The 25585-nt window shown below is 44.4% G+C and overlaps 3 protein-coding genes across 3 annotated transcripts; 1 reads left to right on the forward strand and 2 right to left on the reverse strand.

Annotated features, from left to right (window-relative positions):
• Positions 1-536: 536 nt before the first annotated feature.
• On the forward strand, positions 537-18181 carry LOC116396488 (nuclear factor of activated T-cells 5-like). Its single transcript, XM_031871119.1, has 12 exons — positions 537-901; positions 5383-5511; positions 7745-8366; positions 8487-8670; positions 9272-9462; positions 9575-9747; positions 9999-10133; positions 10257-10309; positions 10421-10553; positions 10819-11003; positions 11091-13383; positions 13501-18181. The coding sequence occupies exons 1-12, from the start codon at positions 829-831 to the stop codon at positions 13875-13877; spliced, it is 4548 nt and encodes a 1515-aa protein (XP_031726979.1). The 5' UTR covers positions 537-828; the 3' UTR covers positions 13878-18181.
• On the reverse strand, positions 18175-19472 carry nudt7 (nudix (nucleoside diphosphate linked moiety X)-type motif 7). Its single transcript, XM_031871082.1, has 3 exons — positions 19051-19472; positions 18810-18968; positions 18175-18722 (listed from the first exon to the last, which is right to left on the reverse strand). Exons 1-3 carry the CDS (start codon positions 19204-19206, stop codon positions 18372-18374), a joined length of 666 nt encoding a protein of 221 aa, XP_031726942.1. The 5' UTR covers positions 19207-19472; the 3' UTR covers positions 18175-18371.
• A 94-nt stretch (positions 19473-19566) lies between these two features.
• Positions 19567-24738, reverse strand: hprt1l (hypoxanthine phosphoribosyltransferase 1, like). The gene is made up of 9 exons (XM_031871095.1): positions 24415-24738; positions 23964-24070; positions 23456-23639; positions 23151-23216; positions 23034-23051; positions 22629-22711; positions 21597-21643; positions 20990-21066; positions 19567-20312 (listed from the first exon to the last, which is right to left on the reverse strand). Exons 1-9 carry the CDS (start codon positions 24430-24432, stop codon positions 20265-20267), a joined length of 648 nt encoding a protein of 215 aa, XP_031726955.1. The 5' UTR covers positions 24433-24738; the 3' UTR covers positions 19567-20264.
• Positions 24739-25585: the final 847 nt, after the last annotated feature.

The following is a 25585-nucleotide window of genomic DNA, read 5'->3' on the forward strand; positions in this document are numbered from 1 at the left end:
CTTTTACTTTGCTATACTTATAGTTTTGCTGTATTTTTACCTCAGTAAGATATTGAATGCATCATCTTCTATTCCTAAACTGTGTGATTGCTGCTTTTGCTTATGTAAAAGATGTGAATTGTTCCATCACTGGCCAATACGCTATAAATACCTACAGTATTTGGCTTCAGACAGAAGAACTTCATAAACCCTCATTGGGAAAAAACTTAGTTTCGGGCAAATTCAAGAAATGTACGTTTCACTTTTCATAAAGACCTTAAACTTTCTATGCGAAGATATAGATAGAGGATGTGACAGAAAGCCTAGAAACAACTGCACTTATCTAAACATTGACGATTTAGGGAACCTGATGGTGTGTTGTCATCATTTAGAACTGATTCAACTGGACACAATAGTTTCATCAACAGATTTGCTTTACGTTAATGTGATTGAAATGGGCTTCATCGAGAGGAATAAAGCCATCCAACGTAATGACATTACTTCCCTCTGTGACGGTTCACTGTATCCTCAGCCACAGCGCATGCCCCTGGCAGCAGAAAGGGGAGGGGCTAGGAGGTGGGCCGACCAACTGTAGGCAAGTGTGTGTGTTCGTCTCAACGTTGCACGAAATGTGTCTCCTCTCAGCAAAGACAGAGTAACGGGAGACGTGCTGATCAACGGTTTTTCTTTCTATTGAAAGTTTAGTTTTTTTGTCGCCTTGACACTGTGTCGATGTTATCCTCTGTATATTAAAACATTCCGCTTGTAAAACGCAATATTTATTAAGAGCTGCCGACTTCGTTTCTACCAAAGAGTGTCCGCTTCCCCTCCCCTCGATGAAGCGCTGCGATGCCCTCTGATTTTATATCCCTCCTTAGCTCGGATCTCGACCTCAATTCCCCCAAATCTCTATACTCAAAAGGTAAGATTTTTACTTAAATACACGTTATCACTGGGACACCGACCCGGTTGTCCTAGTTAGTTCACCTCGAAGCATTACGAATGTCTTGATCGCTCCCGTTAAGCTGCTAGCTAGCAGTAGTTAGCTTCTTTTCTGCTGTTAGCCGACCAAGCTAGCACTTAGTTAGCTGCATTTGGGCTGAGAACTGGCGTGTACCTGGTTGGCTAGTTGTCGGTGTCACATTGCGTGGAGGACCATGATACGTTAGGCTGCTCGTCTAAATATAACGGTGATGCGAGAGATCCTATCGATACGATACGATGAGTCATTAACTAGCGGTCTCGTCTGATGGCGAGCATTAGTACTATCCGCTAGCCACAGTTACGTGAGGTCGCTTTCCAGTCACCACATTGTTAATTGGTTTAATGTACTAAAAGTCATAGTGGGCTTCTGCGGAGGTGTGTGTGTGTGTCCATGCGTGTATCGCGAGAATATGTAGTACATGCATGTGGTTTATGCGTATCCTCCTTGTTTAGCGTCGTTGTGTAACAGTCCCTTGTGGTTTAACATCATGTGTGGAACTGAGCCAGAGTTGTCTCTCTCATACTCTCTGGTTTCACGGACGGAATGAAAGCTCCGGACATGCCAGTGTCCCTGGCAGGATAGAGGGTGCTGCCACTGGTGCCACACATTTAATCTATAATACGTTCTGGACACATGTCAGCCAACTCTTGTTTTATTTTTAGGAGGGTGTTGCGACATCAATTAGGAGCTAGGCCGTTAACTCTGAGTTGTCAGCTGGGCCGGTGGATTTGTACTGGCTTTCAGCAGCACATTGTCTGCAGGTTGGTTTCCCCCTCTGTTGCCAAGCGTATCAACTTCATGTGTAAGGACACTGTCTGTGAATCTGCCACTCAACGCTGGCATCCATCACGCTATTGCTTATTCATGAGCCAGCCTTGTATGCTGTGTTGTTGTTTTTTACTATTCTTAAAGTGGTAACCTGAGACTCTCAGATTTATACATTATGATAGGACACTGATGGACAACAGGGTTTCCTGTTATTTGACCACATGTCTTAGATGTTGTCCACATTTTGATGGTTAACAAATATCATTTATACCGAAATGCTGTTCTCACATCTGTCTAGCTGCTTATGTATAGGGCGCTCATGAGCTAGCAGAAAGCACTGCTATGTGACCCTGACATGCTCAGTTGAGCCTACCATATGGTCACACTGTCTCACATGATGGCTGTGTATTTATATCTCAGCAGTCGGGTGTGTGCTTGTGTAGTGGTCAAGGTAGCAGACATGCTCATATATATGAGAGAGAGAGAGAGAGAGAGAGAGAGAGAGGGAGAGAGAGAGAGAGAGACCCGAACCGAACCTTGATCTCTTTAGATTAAAAATAATATAGTAATTAGTCACATGTCTGACCTTTTATTTTACCCTCTCATTTGCCAACTCTGGGAACCACATCCAGGATTTGTGTAGTCTTGCATCTATATGACGGACACAAATTACATTGATTTAGTGTTTACTATGTGTCAGTGGAAATGACATAGGGGCTCTCAAACAATATACATTTAAAAAAGAATCGCAGTCCACTTCATTAGTTACAAAAATGCCACCCATAACATATTTTATACTTAATTTATGTTATGTTCTGTTGTTGTTTAATTGTGCCTGAACTGAATGTATTCATTTCAGTGCGTTCATCCATTAGGCTCCATTTGCTGTCAGTCACCTGAGACCTATGAGAAGAAATGAAAGTGCCCCCTGGAAATAATCCTTTCAAAGCAACACTGCCTCATAACTTTTATCGACACATCCATGTCTATTTATTTAACGTAAGCCAGCACAGTGGTTCCCTCGGGCTAGGTTGACTACCACAAAGCTTGTGTATTTAGAAAGATCAACATACATGTGATGTGACATGCATTTACTGTAGCTTTTATACAAATGTAAACTAGATGTTCATAGTAGTAATTGGGTTATGTCTTAAGCTGGAACCACTGATCTGGTTTATCGGCTCTACATAAGCAGGTGCATGGAGAACCGAATGGAGTATCTATAGCCATTCATTGTCAATATAACTCAGTGTCAAGGTAAACAGAGATGGTGTAAATATAGAAAAATGGCATTCTTTGTGTGCAGGGAGTAGCTCGCTGTCTGCACTCTGGCTTGAGCGTGTCGTTATGAGTTCAAGAGTGGAATTAAAGGAGCCATTTTTGGGCTCTGAGACACATTCTTTGATGACTGCATATTTTTTTCCATTTGCAACAAAAACAGAGCCATCATGTATTGTCTATTCATCTGTCATCCCCCCCCCCCTTGGCCCCAAAACAGCTGCAAAGAATAAAAATGGACTGGTGACCTTGCCATTTGGCAAAACCTTTAACGCATGTGTAATGTGAGCGGTGCATAACTTTGAGATGATGTAGTTTAATTGTTCTAAGTGTTTGTTTAAATCAGTCCGCCCCCTGGCAGGCGACTGTGTTGCAGTCTACTTTTTTGGGCATACTCGGTCGAGCCTTTAGAGCGCTGCACATAAACTGTACAGATGTCATCTGACTGCTATAAAAGCAAATGGAGACCAACACTAATGTCCCTGAACAGATCAGTGTCACGTATTTAATTGGGAACAGTGAGAAGTTAAGCTTTATATTTATATTCAACTGAGATTTACGAGTAAGGCGAGCGTTATATTTTCTCTTGATAATTAACAATGCAAGAATGTGTGGCTGCCCAGGGTAAGCACCTCGTTCTGTCCACAAAGTAAGAGAAGGTAGATGAAGGGACTTTGATGGTGTTAAATGTTTTCATGTAGATGGATAGAGCTTTTCATTAAAGCACTTTTTGAGTCAAAATGTAATCTGACACATTGTCTACAAACACTGTTTTGCCTACTGATCCCTCCCCGACCAGTCAGGCACATGAGTGAGTTGAAAACACTGAATGAAATCCAGACTGCTCATTTACATTTGGGGTAAATCATGTATGCAGAAAGAAGGAAAGAAGTTCTCTTTATTATATAATATAATTCAGTTTTTTAATAACTCACTGCTGCAGATGTGGTGTGAGTCTGTGAATGGTGACGACATGCATTTCTCGGCGAGTGCTCTTCGTTGCATATGAATGGGCTCCAGGCAGGTTGAACATGCACTCAGTGCTCGACCCACAGCATGCACACCTCTCCTGTGTGAAACGGTCAAGACTGAGGTCATGTCGGGTTGCCAGTCAATCTGTAATGCATTCATGCACAAAGACTCTCTCTCTCTCTCTCTCTCTCTCTCTCTCTCTCTCTCTCTCTCTCCTCAACATGAACAAAGCACAACAGACACAGATGGAGGATTCTCGTGAGAATCGGTTCACTTTGCTATGTGTATAAATACACTGTCGTGGTTTAGAGGGACAGTTCACTCTAACAACGTGGTTAATGACAATAGTCTATAGGTGTCATTGTGAAGTGTCTTCACAGCAAGGTCTGTGAGTTAGGCTATCACAGCTCTTTCTATATTTGGAAAGAAACATTGCTGATGAGTTTTTTTTTTTTAAATGTAATTTGTTGGCACTTGGAGCACCGAAAAAAGCGAACGCCGTTCAGCTCTATATAAAACCCATTAGCTATGGATGACGAATGGAGCTGGCCTCCATCTCGGTGCTTTACGTTTGGCCCGTCTGTGTGAACTACAGCACTGTGTGGCTCTTTGTTGTAAGCTGTGGGGATTTTGTGTTGTCACTCCCTCAACGGCATCGTCACGGAAGTGCCAGATCATGTGTCTTGTCAGTGCTAAGTCATAGCTGAGTATCAGATGACTACTACACATGCTCGGTGCTGCCGATGCACAGCTGAAATATCCATGTCAGGGTGTTGATGGGTCCCTGTTTCTAAGCAACCAAACTACCCAATCGTGTGTTTATCTGCCATCGAGTGCAGCTCATTCCAGTGTAGCTGCAGTGGTTTGGTAATACACTACGAGGAGTCGTATTACCATCAAATATCAAGGAATGTCTCTGTGGGTCGTGCTACACTTAGCTCATGGGAGGCTAATTTAGTTCATCATAAGATAGCCTGTGTTGTGTTGGTGTTGACAGCTGAGTGTTTTTTTTGTGTATGTAGGAAAAAGTGATGGTGAGACGCGGGTTTGCTTTCCATCCCATTTAAGGATTGCTTACTCTGTTGGGTCCTTCTGAATTGAGTTCAGCACAGTCTGAACATTTTTGGAGCCCGTGTCTGGCTGTCATTATTGGTACTGCATCTTGAGGCAATTCTGCACCGGGTTCAGTTTTTGGCCAATCATAAGTACATAATTATGTACGCTTGCTGATAGCAGAAGCAGATACCTCTCTGTCCTTAGATGGGGAATCAGGCTTAGAACAGAACTTCTGAAGTCAGAGAAAAGTTCTCCTCGGGAAGAGTGGATCATCTTTTCTAGCTGTTTAGTCCTGTCATAAAGAATAACCTAATTTGTCTTCTCCCGCTCATCCTTTATGACAGAGTCGGTATATGACCTCCTCCCCAAAGAGCTCCAGCTGCAGCCGTCGTCCACCCAGACGGACCCGCCCACCATGAGCCAGAAGAGTGGGGGAGAGGCGGGACCTCTTCCCTCTGCAGCTTTGGCTTCAGGTAAGCTACCCGCTCAGTTCATGAGAACCACGATCCGAGATCAGTTTCCCCTTGCCAAACTATTCCCGGAGATAGCAGCGGTGAAGAAACTCATATGGGCTTGTATCAGTGTCTGGGGGCAACTTCACCCTTTCACCAGTTCCTGAGACAACATTTGTGACTGTTGGAGATTATAAAAAGCTAATTTTTTATATATATATATATATATATATATATATATATATATACAGCTGGACTTGAGCTGTATATGAATATATTTTTGAGCTTCTCAAGCTGTATTAAAGGAACCACCAATTAGTGGAAATCTGTTGTCATTGTTTTGGTTAGTGCAGTCTGTTGGCTTGTTCAACACGTCTGCATTAGGGGACCAGCATCATGGGAAGAGGCATCGCTTACCTTGAGTCTGTATGTTGGGGCTTTGATATTCACTCAAAACTGCAACTGCAATACATGCCTGCAGCTCTTTAGCAGTTCACTTTATAAATGTAAAAATAGCTTAATGTAGTTTTAGTCCAGCTCCTAAACTCTGTTATCTTACTAACCTGTACCTTGCTAGTGGCAGTGACTGTAACGTAAGAATCGTAATGGCTTCTATGTAATACAAGTCGCACACTGTCTTCTCCTGGAAAACGTAGCTCAGAGTAACGGTGACTGTGCATTAACGGCATGCTAACACAGCTTGTTCTTTCTCATTTCACTCATTGTTTTCAGCAGCACTGTTTCCAATGTGATGCTTGTGCTAAATGCTTTCATTTCATTCTGCTTTTTAGGCAGTTCAAAAAAAAACTTATATTCAGGTGCATGCAATACAACCAATACTGCTGATCCATATATGTTCCTTTGGCTGAGGCAGTCATCCCAGACATCCCTCATGTTATGACATTATATCTATATATTATAACTATATCTATCCCTCTGATGGTCTAGTTTTTTTAATATGCTTTTGTTGTTAAATATTTCAACGCGTGGCAAAAGAAGAAACAGCCTGTGCACAGTCTCTCTCTATGCACATTGTCATTCACACATACTCGTTTACACACTCATACATCCGTAGGTCATCGGATCATTTATTGAGGTCTCAAACTTTTGCAGCTCAATGATTCATCTACTCCCGTGTTACAGATCGGTCGGTACTGTCGGGAGTTATGAAGGTTCTGTCTCTTTTATGAAACCGTGAAGTTGCCCCTAGCAAGCATTGGACCGTCCTTAAATATCCTTCAGCGAACCAAAGGAACACGGTCTGATCTTGGATCATGGTTCAGGGCAGCCAACATCAGCTAAACTCTGAAGGATTCTAGTCTTGAGTTTTGTCTGGAGAGCAAATGGAACCGGTCAGCAGTGTTGGAGAGAGCGCTTTCTGTTAATGCTACCTTTTAACTATCCTGTCTGACCCAGCTGGCCCTAAGCAGTGCTGATCAAAAGCATGACTACTGTAATGTCCGTCATTATTTACCACACATGCTTCAAGATGTCTATAAATGATCAACTTCAGAAGTTACTCCTTCTTCAGTATATACACTCATCCGATTTACTGATTGACAGAAGTTGAATCTTGAATGATCAGCTCTCTTGTTGCTCATTGGCTGTCTCGTTTTTATTGCAGGAAGTTCCCTCTGAGGCAGGGAGTGTCTGCATATAAAATGGTCTGCAGTTCACTGCTCCATAGGTCAGAGGCTTGTTTATTCTGTCTCCATGGCTACGCTCAGTCCCAACCAAATCTTCCAATTGGCATGCGCAAACTACTGTTTACTACTGAATGCACATTGCACAAACTGTACTATAACCCTGGCAAATTTAATTTGGTGCCACATTACCAGCTTGCAAATTTGGCTGTACAAAGAAAGTTTGAAGCAGATTTTGTTGTGTTTCTTTCTGGCAATGTGTATGTAACGATTTGTAGCTTGCTTTTGTTTTTGTAAACAAAGCATGTCAGTTTTGTCACCTTGATTTTAATTGAGAAAAAGTTTCGTAGGAATCAAAACATTGTGGGACCTATAGTACCCTTCTCAACTTTAACTTCAGAACATTTGATCAATTCTTGACGGCTCTCGCATGCACAGTGAGAGCGTATATATATATATATATATAACCCACAACAGTCTGTTGAAATTAGAGTTGGGAAGAGGGGAAATCAATACAAATGATGCACAAATTCAGCTGCTTGAATGGGACTGCTAGCCTGCACTGTGCTGAGCGTCTGTACTAACTTATTTATCTGTATATGCTACTACAGATGCCACCTCCAGCCCCTCTGCCTCTTCGTCCTTGGCCATGGGAGTCTCATCCACTGGCTCCTCTACCTCGTCCTCAGACCATCCCAAGGGTCCCCAGCATTTCCACTCCACCGGAGGGGATGGAGCTGGAGCTTCGGAGATTCAAGTTATGGAGGGTGCTGTATCTGCCCCCAGCAGAGGCAACGGTGGAGCAAACACTGCAACAGGAGACATAGGGTCAGGAGTGTTGTCGGGGCTAGGAGCCCAGCAGCCTCAGAACACCCCATCAAAACGGAGGCCCGTGTTGAGCATATCCCCGCCACCCGAGGACCTATTTGACGACAGCCAGATGTCTAGCCAGGACGAGCCTGCCGTATCTGGTCCAACGGGTCCAGACTCCGAGCACAGCAGCAGCATGTGGGCTGATGACTCCGTCTCCAACTTCAGCTTGATCAGCTCCGTCTCCTACAACGACAACACGGAGGTGCCGCGCAAGTCTCGGAAACGCACCCCCCGCCAACGGCCCGGGCCCAAGCCTGCTCCTCCAGAGGACAGCATGGATGTGTTTGATGCTGACAGCGCCAAGGCCCCTCACTTTGTCCTATCCCAGCTGGGCACAGACAAGAACAGTCCCATAGCCAGGTGGGGCGACCCTTATCCAACGCAGCATCTCAATCCATCTGTAGGAATACAGTAAATGTCCTTTAAGTTCTAGAAGTCATATTAATGTTGTCACGTATTCTTATTTTTTTTGCCCCGCAGCTCTCTTGAGTCAGGACCTGCAGTGAAGGGTGGGTCACTGTCTACTCAGTACCCCCAGAGGAGTGATGGGAAAGAGCTAAAGATTCTGGTGCAGCCAGAGACCCAGCACAGAGCTCGCTACTTGACAGAGGGCAGCAGAGGTTCTGTCAAAGACCGCACACAGCAGGGATTCCCCACTGTCAAGGTTTGACACAGAAGGCCACCTGCTGCTTCTTGAACACGGGGGGGGGGGGGGAATATTACCACCGAAGTGTCTGAATACGGGAAAAAATACACGGGGTGTGGAGTACTGTGCTCCACAAGAGAACGCTCATGCCAGTGGAGACACATCAGAAGCATTCACCCACTAAACACCCATCTGCACATGTTAGCCACTTCAAAAGCTGTATTTTACAGGATAGCCTGCGGTTTTCTGTGTGGTTCAAAGTTTTTTGACAAATCAAAAAGACGGACCCAATGTTCATAGGGCAAAGAATTGAAAGAACTTTACCTTTTACTGATAAGTCTGCACAGGGAAGTGAAGGAAGAGCACTTCTGTTAAACAGCTCCCAGCTGCTTCTGTGTGTGAAGTACGAATATTCATCTTTTGTGATATAATAGAACATTTCTTCCACTGTTGTGTGCATTTCCCTTGTTTACTTTTGTGAGATCCAAGGAGAAAGAAGATCTGACTCTCTTGGGTTTGAAACCACTTCATTCTTTAATGGCCGTATGCTTTCTATTATTAGTCAGGGTCAATTCAAGTTATTAACACACAATTCCTTTTTTTTTTTTTCTGTCCCCAGTTGGAAGGTGTGAGTGAGCCAGTTGTGCTGCAGGTGTTTGTTGCAAATGATGCAGGCAGAGTGAAGCCTCACGGTTTCTACCAGGCGTGCAGAGTGACGGGACGCAACACCACTGCCTGCAAGGAGGTGGACATAGAGGGCACCACTGTCATTGAGATTCCTCTAGAGCCCAGCAGTGACATGACACTCGCGTAAGGGCTTATTTTTTTGAGGATAATCGCTGCCGGTTTATACTTGCACCGTGTGGATGTTTAAGACGTTCTCAGTGTGTCATGTTTTCCTCATCCGTGGCTGTTTCTACAGGGTGGACCGTGTAGGAATTTTGAAGCTGCGTAATGCAGATGTGGAGGCCCGTATTGGTGTGGCAGGGTCCAAGAAGAAGAGCACACGGGCCAGGCTGGCCTTCAGAGTCAACATCTCCCAACCTGATGGATCAGTACTTACTCTACAGGTCGCCTCATCGCCCATCCTCTGCAGTGAGTAGTTGTAAACATCCGTCTTAAGCTACAAACACAGCCACTGCCAGGCTTCATGAGGCTTGGGGAGGCTGCGTTTCCACTGATCTGTTGTCACGCATCGCATTAAGGAGGATGGCCGTAGAGCATTGGTCTTATCAGACTGTAGAACCTCCTTTCTTTCTGTTTCAGTCTTCCACATGTCTTCTGGTAAAACACTAGCCCAGATGTCATGCGAGTGTTGATTCATTGACTGTTGTGTCCTTCTCCAGCCCAGCCAGCAGGAGTTCCAGAGATCCTGAAGAAGAGTCTTCACGGCGGCTCAGTGAGAGGAGGAGAGGAAGTTTTTATCATCGGAAAGAACTTCCTCAAAGGAACCAAAGTTATTTTTCAGGAGAATATTGCAGGTGCTGTAGCCCGCTTGGTGTCGTCAGTGTTAACTTTGTGTCAGTGGGATTTGTGTGGATATGGTTTTTCTGCATGTAAACCTCTGATGACAGAAGAAAAAAAATAATTTGTTTTATTTGCAGATGATAATTCCTGGCAGGCTGAGGCAAAGATTGACATGGACCTTTTCCATCAGGTAAATGCAGCTGAATAACTATAAGCTGCAGTCTCAAACCTGCCTGCTTTCACTCACCATGCTATCCGTGGGACTTTACTGAATTTGGACTTTTGGATCTCTGTTTTCCAGAACCATTTGATAGTGACAGTGCCGCCATTCCACAACCAGTCAGTCTCTTCTCCTGTTTCTGTGGGAATCTTCGTAATGACCAATGCTGGTAGATCACATGATCCCCAGCCCTTCACCTATACTCCAGACTCAGGTACAGCCTCCAGCGGAAGTGTGTGCTACTCCCATTCTTAAGATACTGTTACCATATTATTATGTGAGGGAAAATGCTACTTGCATTGGTTGTATAAATCAGTTCCAGTTCCAGCAGATGCGTTTGCAGGAAAGGTGTCGGTATTGCTGAAATGCCAGAAATCTTCATTGACTTTTCAGAGACGCTTAAATCACAAGACATCATTGTACGGGCTTGGTCTCCTCACAGACTTACAGCTATCCTGTGTTTACTCTCTCACACACAGCTGACGACTCAAATGTCCGGACAGTAAAAACAGAGGGGCCCTGCCTGGTCAAGACGTGTATATTTGATGGCCAGATCAAATCTTTATCATCTGAGCAAACTGACAGCTCTGCTCCGCCTTCCAAACGGCAAGAGGACACACCGATGGAAGTGTCTAGTAATCCACCATGCACGGATGACTTTAAGGTAAGATACCATTCATTCTCAAAAGAAGTGGAATTAAAACGTCTTCTTCAGAAATGCAGTTTGTAACATCTTTGTTTCCTCCCTTAGCCATCCCCTGACCCTCTTGTCACGGTGCAGCAGACACTGGAGCTCAGCTCTGGTCCTCATCCCGGTGGAGAGTCCTTTCAGAGCCCAATGCCCCTCCAACCTGAAGACGTGGAGCTTGCCCAGGCGCCCCCTGTCTTCCCCAGCCTAGAGTCTCTCAGCACCATACAAAAGCAGGACATTGCCCCCACGGCCTCCTTTCCAGTGCCGGGCGATACTACAATCCCCCCCGTGACAGCAGAAGTCCCCCAGCAGTTCCTCCGAGACCCTCAGGACAGCATAGCTCCTGAGAGTTCCAATAATAGTGGAGGGGTGGTAGTAGTGGCCATGCCCCAGATAGCGACTCCCTCTCAGCCCCAACAGTCACAGGTTCCCCTGTTCCCCCAGGAAGAGGTGGCCCAGCTGGAGAGGGCAGTGAGGGAGCTCCAGGCTGGAGGCAACACCACGCTCCAGCAGGTGTTTGAGGCGGCTGTAGCCCAGCAGCAGCTCAACTCTGTGCTGTACAGCCCCACCCCCTCTGCAGACTCCCTTCAACAGCATGTCCAGGAGAACATGAACAGCCTTAGATTGGGAACCACAGATAATTCACTATCAACACAGCGACAGCTACAGATACAACAACAACAACAACAACATCAGATACAGCAACAGCAGATACAACAGCATCAACAGCAACAACAACAGATACAACAGCATCAACAACAGCATCAGCAACAGCAGATACAACAGCAACAGCAGATACAACAACAACAACAGCAACAGCAGATGCAACAGCAACAGCAGATGCAACAGCAACAACAGATGCAACAGCAGCAGCAGATACAACAACAACAACAGCAGATACAACAACAGTTTCAACAGCATCAACAACTGCAGCAACAACATCAAATCCTTGGTAACCTTCAGCAGCAACACATACAGCAGCAGCAGCAAGTTCTTGGCAACATGCAGATCCAACAGCAACTTATATTACAGCCACAAGACCAGCAGCAGCAGCAGCAAATCATAGAGAATATTCAACAGCAACAGTTGCAACAAAGTCAGACACAACAAGTCCTTAGCAACATCCAACTTCCGGATCAGCAACAGCAAAATCAAATACTTAACAATTTACAACAACATCAGCTACAACAGCAGCAGCAAAATCAAGCATTGAGCAATTTGCAACAACTACAAGAGCAGCAGGTGTTGGAGAATTTACAGCAGCACCTTCAGGCTGAGTTGCTTCAACCCCAGATCCACTCGTCCCCCCAAGTACAGCAGCCAGTGTCCCTCCTTCAGCAGGCTGGAGAGCTGCTCACCATTCAGACCAGCTTCCCAACACAGCCCCCATCCCACACATCTCCCCCACAGCAGCTGTTTCAGTCGCCCAGGCCCCTGGCTGAGACCCAGGGCTCCCAACAGCAGGTCCAGGCTGCCCTGCTCCAGAATACGCTGACTGTTCTGACTAGTGGCAGTCTGAACTCCGAGCAGCAGCCTCCAGGGTCAACCCTGTACCTGTCCCCAAACCCTCAGCCCCAACAGCAGCAACAGCAGCTGGCATTCATCTCCTCAATGGAGACTTCTAACGGTCAGCCCCAGTCTGTTGCAATGTTTCAGAACCAACCCCAAACTCAGCTTTCCCAAATGCAGCAGCAGAGCACCCCCATGGAGCAGCAGCAGTCTCCGCAGCAGAACCAACAGCAGCCACCGCAGCTGCCAATGGGCCAGCAGAGCTCCTTGTTCCAAAGTATCCCAAACCACTCCCAGGTTAACTCTGTCCCCCAGAGCCAGCTTTCCCAACCCCAACAGACGGGCCTCCTCCTGTGCACCACCGATCTTAACCCCCAGGCTATTCCCCCAACTATTCTCTTCAGCACCCAGACCCAAGGCCCTTCACCTATGGGGAGCATTGGCGTTGGAATCCAACAGCCAGACCCGGCAGAGCCCATGTCCTTCCAAGACCAGAGCTCGTCAGGCAGCAGCTCCACATCCACCGAGAACCAACAGCAGAGCCTGTTCCAGGAACAGCAGCCGATGCAAGTGGGCCCAAGTTCCATCAGCGTCCAGAGCTCTCAACCTGTGGAGCTGTTCTTGCCACAGACCTCTCTGTCCAGCCTGCAGAGCACTATTGGCTCACAGGAGCTGAACAACCAGGCTCCAGCCCCTGGCACAACCATCTTTGTGGTACAGGGGGGTGTGGGTGTGGTACCCAACCCTGGCCAGCAGCCCCCGGAGCAGCTTTTCCAGACAACTGTGGGTGGGAATGTGGCCCCACAAGGGCAGGCCAATCTGTTTGTGTTTGGCATCCAGAATGGTAAGATGATTTTGGTCTTCTCCACCTTCTGAAGTACAGAGAATAAGAGTTTTTTTCGGCAATGCCTTTACCTGCTGTTTGATAATAGTGAATATTTTCATTTTCTCTTCCTCCCAGACTCCCCCCAGCTGCTCAGTTCCTCTGGACCCGCCCTGCCAGTTCAGGGCCAGCCCCAGAACTCCAGCCACATGCAGCCTCTGTTGGACCAGCCCATGGCCCAAGCTGCCTCCACAATGCCAGCCACCATGCACAGCAGCTTACAGAACACCCTTCAGGCACAGATGCACTCCAGCTTAGAGAACGCCTTGCAGACCAGCCTACAAAATGCAATGCAGGCAAACACACAGACGGCTCTGCAGTCCAGTTTACAGGCAACCATAGAAACAAGCCTGCCAACTCCAATGCAGACCAATCTACAGACGCAGATGCAGAACAGCTTACAGAATCAATTGCAGGCATCGATATCTGCGTCGTCCAACATGGATAAAATTTAGGACCTACTGGGAGAGTCTACAGAAGCGATGATTAATGATTGGACCATGTGGGCACAAAGGAGAGTGAGTGATACGTAGCCGAGAGTTTAATGTCCGTATGTCGACAAATAGAACGGTGGCGTGCGGTGTTTTGTGTCAACGCCACAAACCTTAGAAACTTTTAAATATGTAAGATTTAAATGCCCCTTTTACCCCAAAAACCCAAATTATGAGCTCATGTAACTCCCTGTTTTTATGGAATATTTATAATTAATTATATCCTTCATACACCCATTGTCCTTGAATTGAAGAATCCGCCTTTGTTATTACCCCTCTTGCGGGATCAGAGAGGCCTGTAATAACTGCTTTATCCATCAGTCTCAGAAATACAGTGTTTTATTGTGAGTGTTTTAATAATGTGAACCGAAGAGATGATGATGATGATTTTAAAAAAACAACAACCTGCCAGGTTTGGTGGAAAAACTGGAAAGGGACAAAGAATGTCAGCGACAAGGAAATGGGAGAAGTAATGTGATGGAGCTGAGTGTGTAAGAGCAGGCAGAGTAGATGAAACGGCCAGGAGTGAATATCAGGTTGCACGTAAGTGTCGGATAAAGGCGGAATCTTATTGAGTGTGTGTGAACTCCACGCCTTCACTTCACTCTGAGAGGTGGTCTTGTGTGATGTGTTTCTGTTTTGTTCATAATTACCCGGCATAGAAGCAGGGATTGAATAATGTCCCCACTCACTTTTAACTTTTGACGCGGATATGCATTCGTCAACAATTTTGACTGAAATCTACTCTAAGAGTAATGACTATTAAATGAAGTACATTTGTAGAATGTTTTGCCTCAATCATGTACGAGTGTGAAGCTGTGCAGACTCTACCGGGAGCGTTCAAATAATGATCAACTCCAAAAACAAAAAAGAAGGCATCGCACACCAAAATGAGTATTGGGTTTCCCCCAATGTGCAGAAAGAGGAGGGACTATTAAACACTCTCAGATGAGATTCCCCCTCGTGTGCATAATGTGACTTGCCTGTTGATTTGGCCCCTCCCAGTGGTTTCATAGGTTTAAGGCCTCATTACTGGGATTGTAGAAGCTTTCTTGGTGAAATTTCAAGAAGCGCTCAACGATATAATGTGTGTATCTTTTTTTGTTTTGAAGAAGTTGGTAACCCTCTACCACGTTAATGTGGATAGAAAGAAGCTTTTTCCACTAGTGAAAATGGAGTGTTGTGTGGTTTTTATAAACATTTTATCTCAAGCACTTTATAACCTCTAGCTAATCCTTATATCTGTCCACAGCTCCCTTCTGACTCCAGCTGAGTTTGTACTTGGAAAACGTCCAGTTAAAAACCCGAAATAACACACAGCAGTTACCTTTTGTAAAAGGTAAATACATCTTTGCCGAGCATTTTAACATTTTGTCATGTCTGAATACTTCTTGAGGTTGAGGACAGCTTTGTATAGAATGTCTACTCACTGTTGAATTCCTCTTTGTATTCAGTCTCAGTGGTCCAGTCAAGTCTGTCTAAACAAACAGCCATTCCCACAAAAGCATTGTCATTTGTCAGTGTTGGAGTGGTAAGTAGGCCTTTGTGTTTCTCACACTGACAAAACACCCAAAATATTCATTGATTCATTTAGTCTGTGCATTGAAATGAAGGAATTGTCATCGTGTTTCTATTTGTACTATTTACTGTTACTGTCACTTGAGACTGTTTTACCTTGTGTTGTGTTAGATATTTTAGTTTTCGTCTCAGTGTTGGTACCGCGTGCTGGCCGGCGCCATGTGAAGTTGGCTTCCAGTAACCGTCCCTTGTGTTGTGAACAGGGGCTGACTGGTAAATGAAGTCTCTGTTACATAGAGGCTGACATTTTGGTTCTATCTACGGTGCTATGTGCAGGAGGCCAAATTCCCCCCCCCCCCCCCCGCCCCTAGGAAGGTGAAGTCATGACCTGCCCTACTCTGTCTCTGAATGGCTTGCACTTGTTGGTTGGGTTTAGGCATGAGGAGGGAGATTGGTTCGTCTAAGAACATCAGGGGTGGGGGGGGGGGGGGGGGGGGGTCATGCCTTCGCCATCCTAAAATTCAAAAAAGAAAAGAAAAAGATGTGCAGGAGTAATGGCACTTCTGATGTATTTCTAGTGCGTAAAAGTTTGTACTTCTATCAATAGCGCTGACCTAAAGCGTTGGTTTTGGAGCAGTTGAGTCCAGAGAGCGGGCTGTTGTGGGGTCAGACTGGAGTGCACACCAGAGCTCCTGTTGTAAATCGCCGTCATCTTGTCTCATACTTGTCCTCGCAAATGCCCTCATAATGTTTACTCGTCTGTACTTACTCGTTTAAGTTATGCAGCTCTAGCATGTTGTTTTTAAGTACACGTTTTATAAGAAGATATGTAAAGGTACTTCGTTTCATGGATCAGCTGACCTCTCATTAACATTTCCACCGATTTGATACATTACTTTGTTTCATGTAAAATAACACTGCTGTACGTTCCATATCTACAACAGGAGCCAATTTGGCATTATCAAAAAACAAAAAGCCAATTTCTGAGAATTCAAATGTTAGAATAGTGTTGCTCACATATGCATTTGTTTGCATTTTCATATTAATACTGTTTTGTCCTGCAGCTATTAGTGATCCATTTTAAAAGTAACTTATCTTTTTTAGAATTTTGTATCCATGTATCAAGAATAGAGTATTTTTGTAAAACTAAACGTTTTAGTTTATGCTCATAGCAAAGAATATCATTGCTGGTCTGTGGTCCTGAAATGAACCGCAGGTTTATTGTGATTATTATAAGTGTGTGACTGAAATCAAGCAGATATGTTGAAACTTAACTCTAAACTGGTTAAACATTGACTTTACCCAACCTGTATCCCATAATGCAATGGACTAGGTTTTTCTTTTATGTGTGTGTGGTTGTTTTTTTTTAAATGTCAAGCATCTCAAACGGCACTTTGACTCATTTATTGACTGTAGATCAGGTTCGAGCGCAGTAGTGATGTTTCCAAGCATTCCATTCCTCTTGGGGAGTTTAAGAGCACATGACAGTAATGCCTCTTAAAGCCATACCACCACAGAAAGCCAACCTGTGACTTCAGTTTCATGAATGTAAATGTTACCTCATGGTGTGGACATAGAGTTTGCTCTACATCTAACATCGGACCAATTACAGTTTTTTTTTTTTTTTTTTAGAGAACATATATTTTGAGGCAGAGAGGGTGGGGCGGATTGGCACCAACTGTCATTTGTATCACTGTACATTTGTCAGATTGTTTTTGGATTGTGGTGTAATTTCATGTTTGTTTTTTTCACGTCCAGTTGTTTCATTTTGAGCAGTTCCAGGATGCTCAGTCTGACTCTTCAAATAGCCACTTCCACCTGACAAAACATGTGAAACATTAATTTAAATGGTGGTGAAGATAGCACACAAATCGTTACAAAATATCAGTTTTGTCCTTTTAAGTCATGTAGATGAATATCCGTGTATATTTAAATGTGAAATATACTGCAGGGGTATCTTGAACTTCAATTGTGATGCTTTCAACAGAACTGTGTGTGCCTTGATAACTTAACTGTTACTCCGTTGTGTTTACCGGTGTCCCCTTTTTCGTGTCATTTGCCATTCGGCTCCTTGTCCTTTTTATTCACGAGGACTGTTGAACATCGAAACACCTTTCAGTGAATTATTATTTCTAAACAAGCAGAGTGTGTGTGTGTGTGTGTGTGTGTGTGTGTGTGTGTGTACTTTAATTTAACATTTTCTCTTTGGAAATCCATTCCAGGATATCAGAGTAAGTACTCTCAAGATAATACTGTGCAGCTTCCAGTGAATTGTCAACTTGTCTGTTACTTTCTGTTGAAAAAGGTTTTTCATGCCTCCTGAGATTTGTGTGTGGTAAAAGGGACGAGACCGCGGAGATTGTTTTTTTTTTGGGAGAGCTGATGTGCTTGTCAACATTACTATTGCTGTGAAACGCTTGATCAAAAAGGAGTAACCATGATAAATTAACTGTTAATTGCCAATAGTGTGAGCTGTAATCTCGTGTGTAATCAGTTTTGCTCACTTTTTCCTAGTTCGCTTTTTCTATTTCACATTCTCCAACAGTTCTGTTGTATCCGTTCTGTGTAGCTTGAGCTTCGGTATCTGGCCTTAAGACCCCGCGGTCGGGACGAAGGTCAACCCCAGTGTGTTATCATACATCTGAACTATTAACATGTACTTTGCCTTGGTCTGGACATTTGTATACTCTTCTGTTTATATCTGTAATCCTGCTGCTACATTAAATGAATTAATAAAAATGTAAACGTCTTGACTCGCTCCTTTAATCGTCCCGCTTTGATTTAGATGCACGAGTTATAAAACAAGCTCTGACAGGTTTTTATATTAATCTTTTTCAGCAAATAATGCATTCAAGTAAAGTTACATATTGCACTCTTATCCTCACAATTAATGCTGTAAATGTTGACAAAATGCATTAGAGACATTAGGAAACCAGCTGGTCATAGTTTACTAATTTTTCTATGTAGAATCTGTTGGAAGAAGGATAACGGATCCTTGGGGTCAAAACCAACATCAAACTCAGGCGTCCTGAGAGCAAGGGCAGCGACCAGGATGGCGAAGATGGCAGTGAGGCCCCAGATGTGATACTGGCTTCCTGAGTCGGGGTCCACAAAATAAAAGGAGTGTAGCAACCCCATCATCCCAGCAGCACCGTGGGTGGCGTAGTGATCCTTGTCACTGGTGAAGAAGTCCAGAGGGACTGTGAACACGGCGCTGACCTCAGCCGGGTTTGGACTGGGACAAAATGACTCATCGATGAAGCCAACCACCGGGGTCACCAGCAGACCACTCTGTTAGGAGATGAAGGTGGGAGGGGGTAAAGAGGTGGACCCAAAGCAGCTGATGCCATGAAAGGGAAGAACCATGTACTGTCCTACCTTATTGATGATGGGGACCAGCCTACAGACCACCTGAACATCAGCAGGCGGTAGACCTATCTCCTCCTCGGCCTCTCTCAGAGCGGTGTCCACGTCGTCTCTGTCTCCGGGGTCTCTCTTCCCTCCAGGGAAACACACCTCTCCAGCGCTGGTCCGCAGCTGCGCACACACACGTCAGTCAAGAGTGGAGTTACATTAAAGAGACGGCTTAGTCCACCCATGGATGACATCCACTCCTCACCTCCATTGAACGCAGGGTCATCAGGGTGCACAGCTCTCCGTTCTTCACCATCAGCGGGATGAGCACCGAGGCTTTGTGCAGCACCGGAAGAGACGCGAGCTGGTTTCCGATGTCAAACTGCTTTAAAATGGCTATCGTCTTCTCTTTAATGTGCATGGTAGAAACGGAAAGGTGGAGGACAGCAACAATAAAATACTTAAACTTGATATACACTAGGAGTCCAAACTGGAAGCAAACTTATGTCGTCACTTACAGCACGAAACCGTAGCACACGTTAACGCTACACAACTAGGACAACAGTGTCAAAGGCTATTCCCATGAGTTCCTGTAGTATTAACGTTAAGCTAACCCGTTCACCATTTATACGACGGCTAGCACAACCTTTAACGACAGAGACGGCTCAGAAATATCTTACAGCATCTTTGCCCACAATTTAGGAAACCTCCACGAGACGGTTAAAGTTAAGCATTAACCTCGAGTGGTTCGGTTTAGGATCGTAAGACAGGACGGGCAGCGTGGCTTGCAAGAGTTTATTGCTTACAATCTAGACCATAACGGACACGACCACAACAAACCCATAAAAATGACGTCATTGTATGCGACGACTTGTCTTGATAGCCACAATTAGCCGGTTAGCCGCCAGGACACCGTAGATGTGCAATTACACTTTCGCTTCTCATAAATAAGAATGAACGTGTCATGAAATGAGAACGCAAAGAGAATCACGTGGATAAAAACGGGATTCAGAGATTGGACGATATTTATATTGCTGTATACAGGTCCTCGATGGAAACGTCAGATGTGAAATAAAACATACAGTACATTCCAAGTCAGTCATTCTATGGCATGATGCTACATCCATGGCATAATGAGGAGATGAAACAAACAAACTGAAGGCTCCTTAAATATCACTGAACAAAGTGCGATTCAAACAAATGACGTTCTTCTTTCTATCTCCAACATACAACTGAAATTTACAGGTAAAGTATACACAAAAGTGATTAAATCATTTCAAGTTCAACAACCAAAATATTCACAATACATAACTGATCCCATGTATTCAATGGAGGAGAAATTAAGTTATTTACAACCCACATTTCGTGGGTTTTAATGTAGAAAATTAAATAAGATTCAAAACACAGCACAGTTGATGAGGGGCATCACAGTGGTCCTAGTCCCGATTCCAGTCGTCGCCCCGGCAGCACTTGATCCGCTCATACTTTGTACTTCTCCTTGGCTTGATCATTCAGTATACAGATGTGCTGTGAAACAAAAGTAAACAAGAGGATTGTGAAGTCATGTTTAGTGAATTTCCATTTCTATGTTCTGCTTTAATACATGTTGTACAGCTAGTCCATTGCTGTAGCTTCCATTAGACCAGGGTCATGTGCTCTGTATTGTTTTTGGAAATGTCACCCTTTGAAAAAACCTGAGGAGGTTTTTACATTCTACAATTAACCACAAAATAGACACGATGGATTTTAAAAGACAGGTTTTAATTTATCGTGTTTAAACCTTTGTAAGAAAAAAATGGTATTACATCTGAAAGAGGTTAGGAAAAGCTACAGAATCGATGCTTTATTCTTTCATCTTCTGTTATTCTGTTAATGCACATTATTCTTTCATAATGCAAAAAGTAAATGAAGGAGCTATTCACAGTTGCAAAATATTTAAATAACTGCAGATAGTGGTGGAACAGGTTTGAGGAGGGTTTAAGGTTTAAAAAATTAGCGTTAAATATTTAGGAATACAATCTTCTTTTTCTTTGTGTAAGCAGTGGCATTTCAAGGGCCCAGTTTGATTGATATACATCATGCATGTTGTGTTTGCCAACTGCAGAATCAGTACACAACTAAAACGTAGCATGGAATTGAAACACAGCTATTGTATCACAAGGTGTCTCATCATCACCTGAAGTGATCACATGCAGCAAACTTACACTGAGATCTCTGAAGTACTCGTTGTAGTCCAAAGCGTAGCCCACCAGAAAGGCATCTGGCACCTCAAAACCAATGTCTGAAATAGATAGATAGATAGATACCATCACCGTGAGTCATATAAAGAAAACAAACAGTGCAGCGGAAGAAAAACTCAGGCCGATCTAAAATGAGATGTGGAAACATTTAGCGTTATTAGAAGCTCTGTGAGCAAATAGATGTTGCTAATTTACCGCCTGTGTGACGTTGTACTTAAGCCGTCAGTGCCGTGTAGTGGGAAGTCAAAACGCTTACAGTAACAGTTGCCCGTCAGGGACAATCTTAAAGAGATTATCCAACTCAGACCTAAACGCCTTACATAATCAGAGACAGTGTGAGCAGGGGGTTATCGGGCATGCGTTACTGCATAAGTGCCATGCTCGGCTACATTTGGAGGACATTTTCCTGAAATAACTGTTAATCCCGCATGGAAAACAGCTTTAAATATCGCTTCAGCAGCCCTTCAAAGAACCGGGCCCACATGTGAGTGACTAGCATGAAATGAGCCCTCTCATGTGCATTTCACAGAGACAACATGTCTTCGTGTGAGCTGAGGAAACAGGCACTCACAGTCTGGTCTGTACCCCGAGCTCCTCGGGGTCCGCTTCACCAGGAGGCTGGAATGACAAACCAAAACGCAGCGTGTATAAGAAACAAAAGCCCTCCAAGAGAAATTAACACGCCAAAGAGAACGCGCAGTTGTCACCTAAACATTTTCAGTGCAGGTGTTAATACCGACAGATGGCACAGATTGATCTCGGCACACCTTAAGAGCACCGTGGCCAAACAAATGTTCACGGTTCAGGATCGAGCTCTCTGTGCGGAGCCTATTCAACATGCATGGATGCAATGTTAGAACAGGCCAAGTGGTGGTCGTCTGTCTTTATGCGTTAGTGTATATAAAGATATATATTAAAGTGTATCTTTATGTACAGTACAGTCGGATTTTCACTCTACGGGAAAAATGGTTCTGAAAGAAAACAGTTAATAAAAGAAAGCTTACAAATGTCTCTGGTCAGCGGGGACTTTGAGTTCTTCAAACGTAATCCGTAAATGAAATACTGTTCAGCTCTGTTGAATTGGGGCGGCAGCAGAAATGTCAGCGGTAGATATCGCTAACCCTCAGCTGGAAGAGGAACTATCTGCATTTCTAAGAGGGAAATGTTTGAATTGGGTAAACTGCCCCTTTAAGAATTGTTATTCCCAATAGAGGCTTGGCAAGAGACACATTGGCTATAAATACAGGGACAGCATCAAAGCAAAAGAAATAACTGCCGTCATATACAGTAGATTAATGGAAAACCACCGTCTCTTATGAAAGCGTCAGAGGAAGCCCACATTGCGTCGATAAATTTCCTGTTTGGAAACCAGCTATCAGGAATAGATAAGAGAAATGGCCTCTTACGCCACAGTGCAGTTAAATTAGTGCAGCAGATTAACTCTTAAGCTGCTCCCTCCCTCTGTCACAATACATCTCTAATGCAGTCCTAAATGAGAGCGTCCATTAGCTAAGAGCACTCTCTCTGCAGACATAGCAGCCAGTTACAGTGGAGGTCTATTGTTCGGCCTCCCGGACTATGAACTGTGACCGACGGCGCCTACCTCACAACTTTAACCATCTTGGGATTGCATTCACTCAGCAGGGACAGGAGCGTCTGCATCGTCCTTCCCGTCTCTACAATATCCTTTTTATAATGCACGACACATCAGAGTGGAGGCATAAACACAAAGAAGCATTACTTAAAACATGACATTAATACAACTCGTGTGCAACAGACCGTGGCGTTTTATCTCAAACGATGTCGGAGATTTCATTTGTAAAAGACGAACAAATGCACTTGGAATGTAAATCATTACAAAGTTTGCGAAACATGACAATGTATATCGTTAGATGATTTGAATGTGTGGCAACATGGGATTGAAATGTAATTGACAATATAAATGTACATCTACGTATTGTATCCATATCACTTAAACATAATACAGCATAAAGAAGAAACCACTTACCTCGACGATCAAAACATTCTGCAGAAAAACAAAAGGAAAGGACAGCTGATGAAGTGAACAAGCTTACAGGAATGTGTGGTTGAAGTGTTTCTGCCCGACACACTCCGGTGGACTAACCTTGCCGGAGAGACTGGACAGCTCGTCCCCTCCTATGACTTTGACACTGTTTGTTGACTCGTCATTCTAGGGGAAATAAAGAGGAGATTATCCATCTCAGTGTTTATTACTAATTCAGTTAGATTAACCTCACCACAAACCTAAACCACAGGTTTAAACATCTGTACATCTGTCATCCAGAATCTCCACTCTTTGAACACTGCGGCGGCCCATTTAAGACTGTTCTCATTGTTGACCACACAATCACACACACCTCACATTGGCACAAGTGGTTCCTGGCAATGAAATGAGAAAAGGCAGCTTACACAGTAGCTCTTCACCCTAATGAAATCCACCGTCAGGGGGACTGATTTATCACTGTTCTGGTTCAGCGCTGTAATGTAGTCCAGGAGGTCTGCGAAGAACTTGTAGCCTCCTTTCAGCACACACAGAGCGACGATGTGGTGGCCCCCCATGTCCTGGATTATGTCGCGGGCCAGCCGCTCTGTCCTGGATCAGAGAGCGAAAGTTAAAATGTGTTCAATGGTGGATGTAGTTCGGACAGGGAACTACATCCACAGTGACAGGGAGGATTTGCTTTACACGATAGGGTAATTGCTTACAATGCATTCCACAGCACTGCACTGGACATTAAACCCACGCCTCCCAAATCCACATTCAAATTCACTTCAGGATGTGGTCTACAGTGATTTGACAAACAAATACAGTGCACTGCTGTAGCAGCACAAACCAGTGTGTGTGTGTGTGTATAGGAGACAGATGACTGGACAGAAATAAGAGTCATTTTCAACGTTTGGTGCGGGTTGATCTTACCTGTCCATGATGAGTCCATGCGGGATGATCACCTTCTCCAAATCGTTCTCATAATGTCTGGGCACACAGAAAAGGTCCAGCTCATAGCCTTTCTCGTCATCAGCGATCTGGAACAAGAAGAAGAAGCCATATTCAACTCGGCGCAAAACGGCTGTTGGCACTGACTGACAACGTGCGCCAAAGACGCATTTAAATCACAGTGAAGCAATTCCTCGCGTCCCTCGCAACCACCTGTTTAACCCCCCCGCGCGCACACACACACACACGCCAAACGCTCACGTGGTGGAGCACATTTGAAACACGCAATTATAGATTGGAAAGCTGAAACTCGTAACGCACCACCTGCAGTCAATCAAAGCAGGCCTCCGGCGCGCGGAGCTCTACCACACCCTGACAAGTTATCAAATTCCCAAAACAAATTGTCGAACAAGCTACTAGCAGAGTAGTTTACCGGCAGATACGAGGCCATGTTGCCGCCCGTCCTGTTCAGTCGCAGCGGTGTGTGTGAGAAGTCATGCTCCGGTCCTGAGAGAGAGAGAGAGAGAGAGAGGGAGAGAGAGGGCTTGTTGACTGAAGGTGGCACGAGCTGCTCTCCTCTGCGCCGACTGCTGCTGCTTCTGCTGCTGGCCACGAGCGTGCGCGAGCAGCACACGCGATGCTTATGCCGGGGTTTAAACCCTTTGCGTCAGAATCCAGTTTACCGCCTCAATAATCTGATTTGCCCGACACGACCTGATCTATCCTGAAATGCGCTATACTGGTAACTACTACTAGTCTGCACACTGCGGTTTTTTTTCTTTCGGGGGGGGGGGGGGTACTGTAGCAGCGATGTAGGCTCCCTCGAGCCGTTTGGAGAAGCTGCACATGACGCAGTTTTAAAAATATAACGGATGACAGTCCCGCCTGCCCTCACTAAAGAGCACCGCACTGCTCCCTGTGTGTGGTTGTATTGTATCTGTGCTCTGCATTGTGTTCATAGGAGAACTGGACGTTTCTATACACGTTTAAAGCACAAATACGTCAAGATACCCACTATTACATCACATGCAATTTAACTACATTTGGTGTTATATCAATTTAACCCATTTTAATTTACTTTTATGATGGTCTCCTATGTAATGTGTGCAAGCCGTTTATTTCTATTGAGCTGCTTTTAATCACATCACATGATCCTCATCAGCAGATGTGGTCTGCCCAGTTGTTAAATTTATTTTAAGGGGTTATTAAACCTCTTTAAGACTTGTGGTCAGTGATAACTTCAAGCACAACTTGCTTTTGCAATCCCGTCATAAAATGTCATGCCGATAAAGCACTTGCAAATTTGGGTTTATTCTAACTGGTTCTTCTCTCGTATGAAGTGGTATTGCCATTTTTTAGTATTCCGTTACTTAGTTTCGCTTGTATGGTATCAATACATGGTAATTGTGTTGATTAGAGCTGTATCACTTTTAATATAATCTGTCCACAGCAGGTTCTCAGTTACATAACTCATCCTTATTTCCCTTGCAGTCTATAATTTGGCATTCTGAGCATTACTGAGTTTATACTGCCCTATGGGGAATATTCTCTCTCTCTCACACACACACACACACACACACACACACACACACACACACACACAC

The sequence above is a fragment of the Anarrhichthys ocellatus genome, unplaced genomic scaffold (genome assembly GCF_004355925.1).
Source record: "Anarrhichthys ocellatus isolate YVR2014 unplaced genomic scaffold, GSC_Weel_1.0 scaffold2, whole genome shotgun sequence".
Taxonomy (NCBI): Eukaryota; Metazoa; Chordata; class Actinopteri; order Perciformes; family Anarhichadidae; genus Anarrhichthys; species Anarrhichthys ocellatus.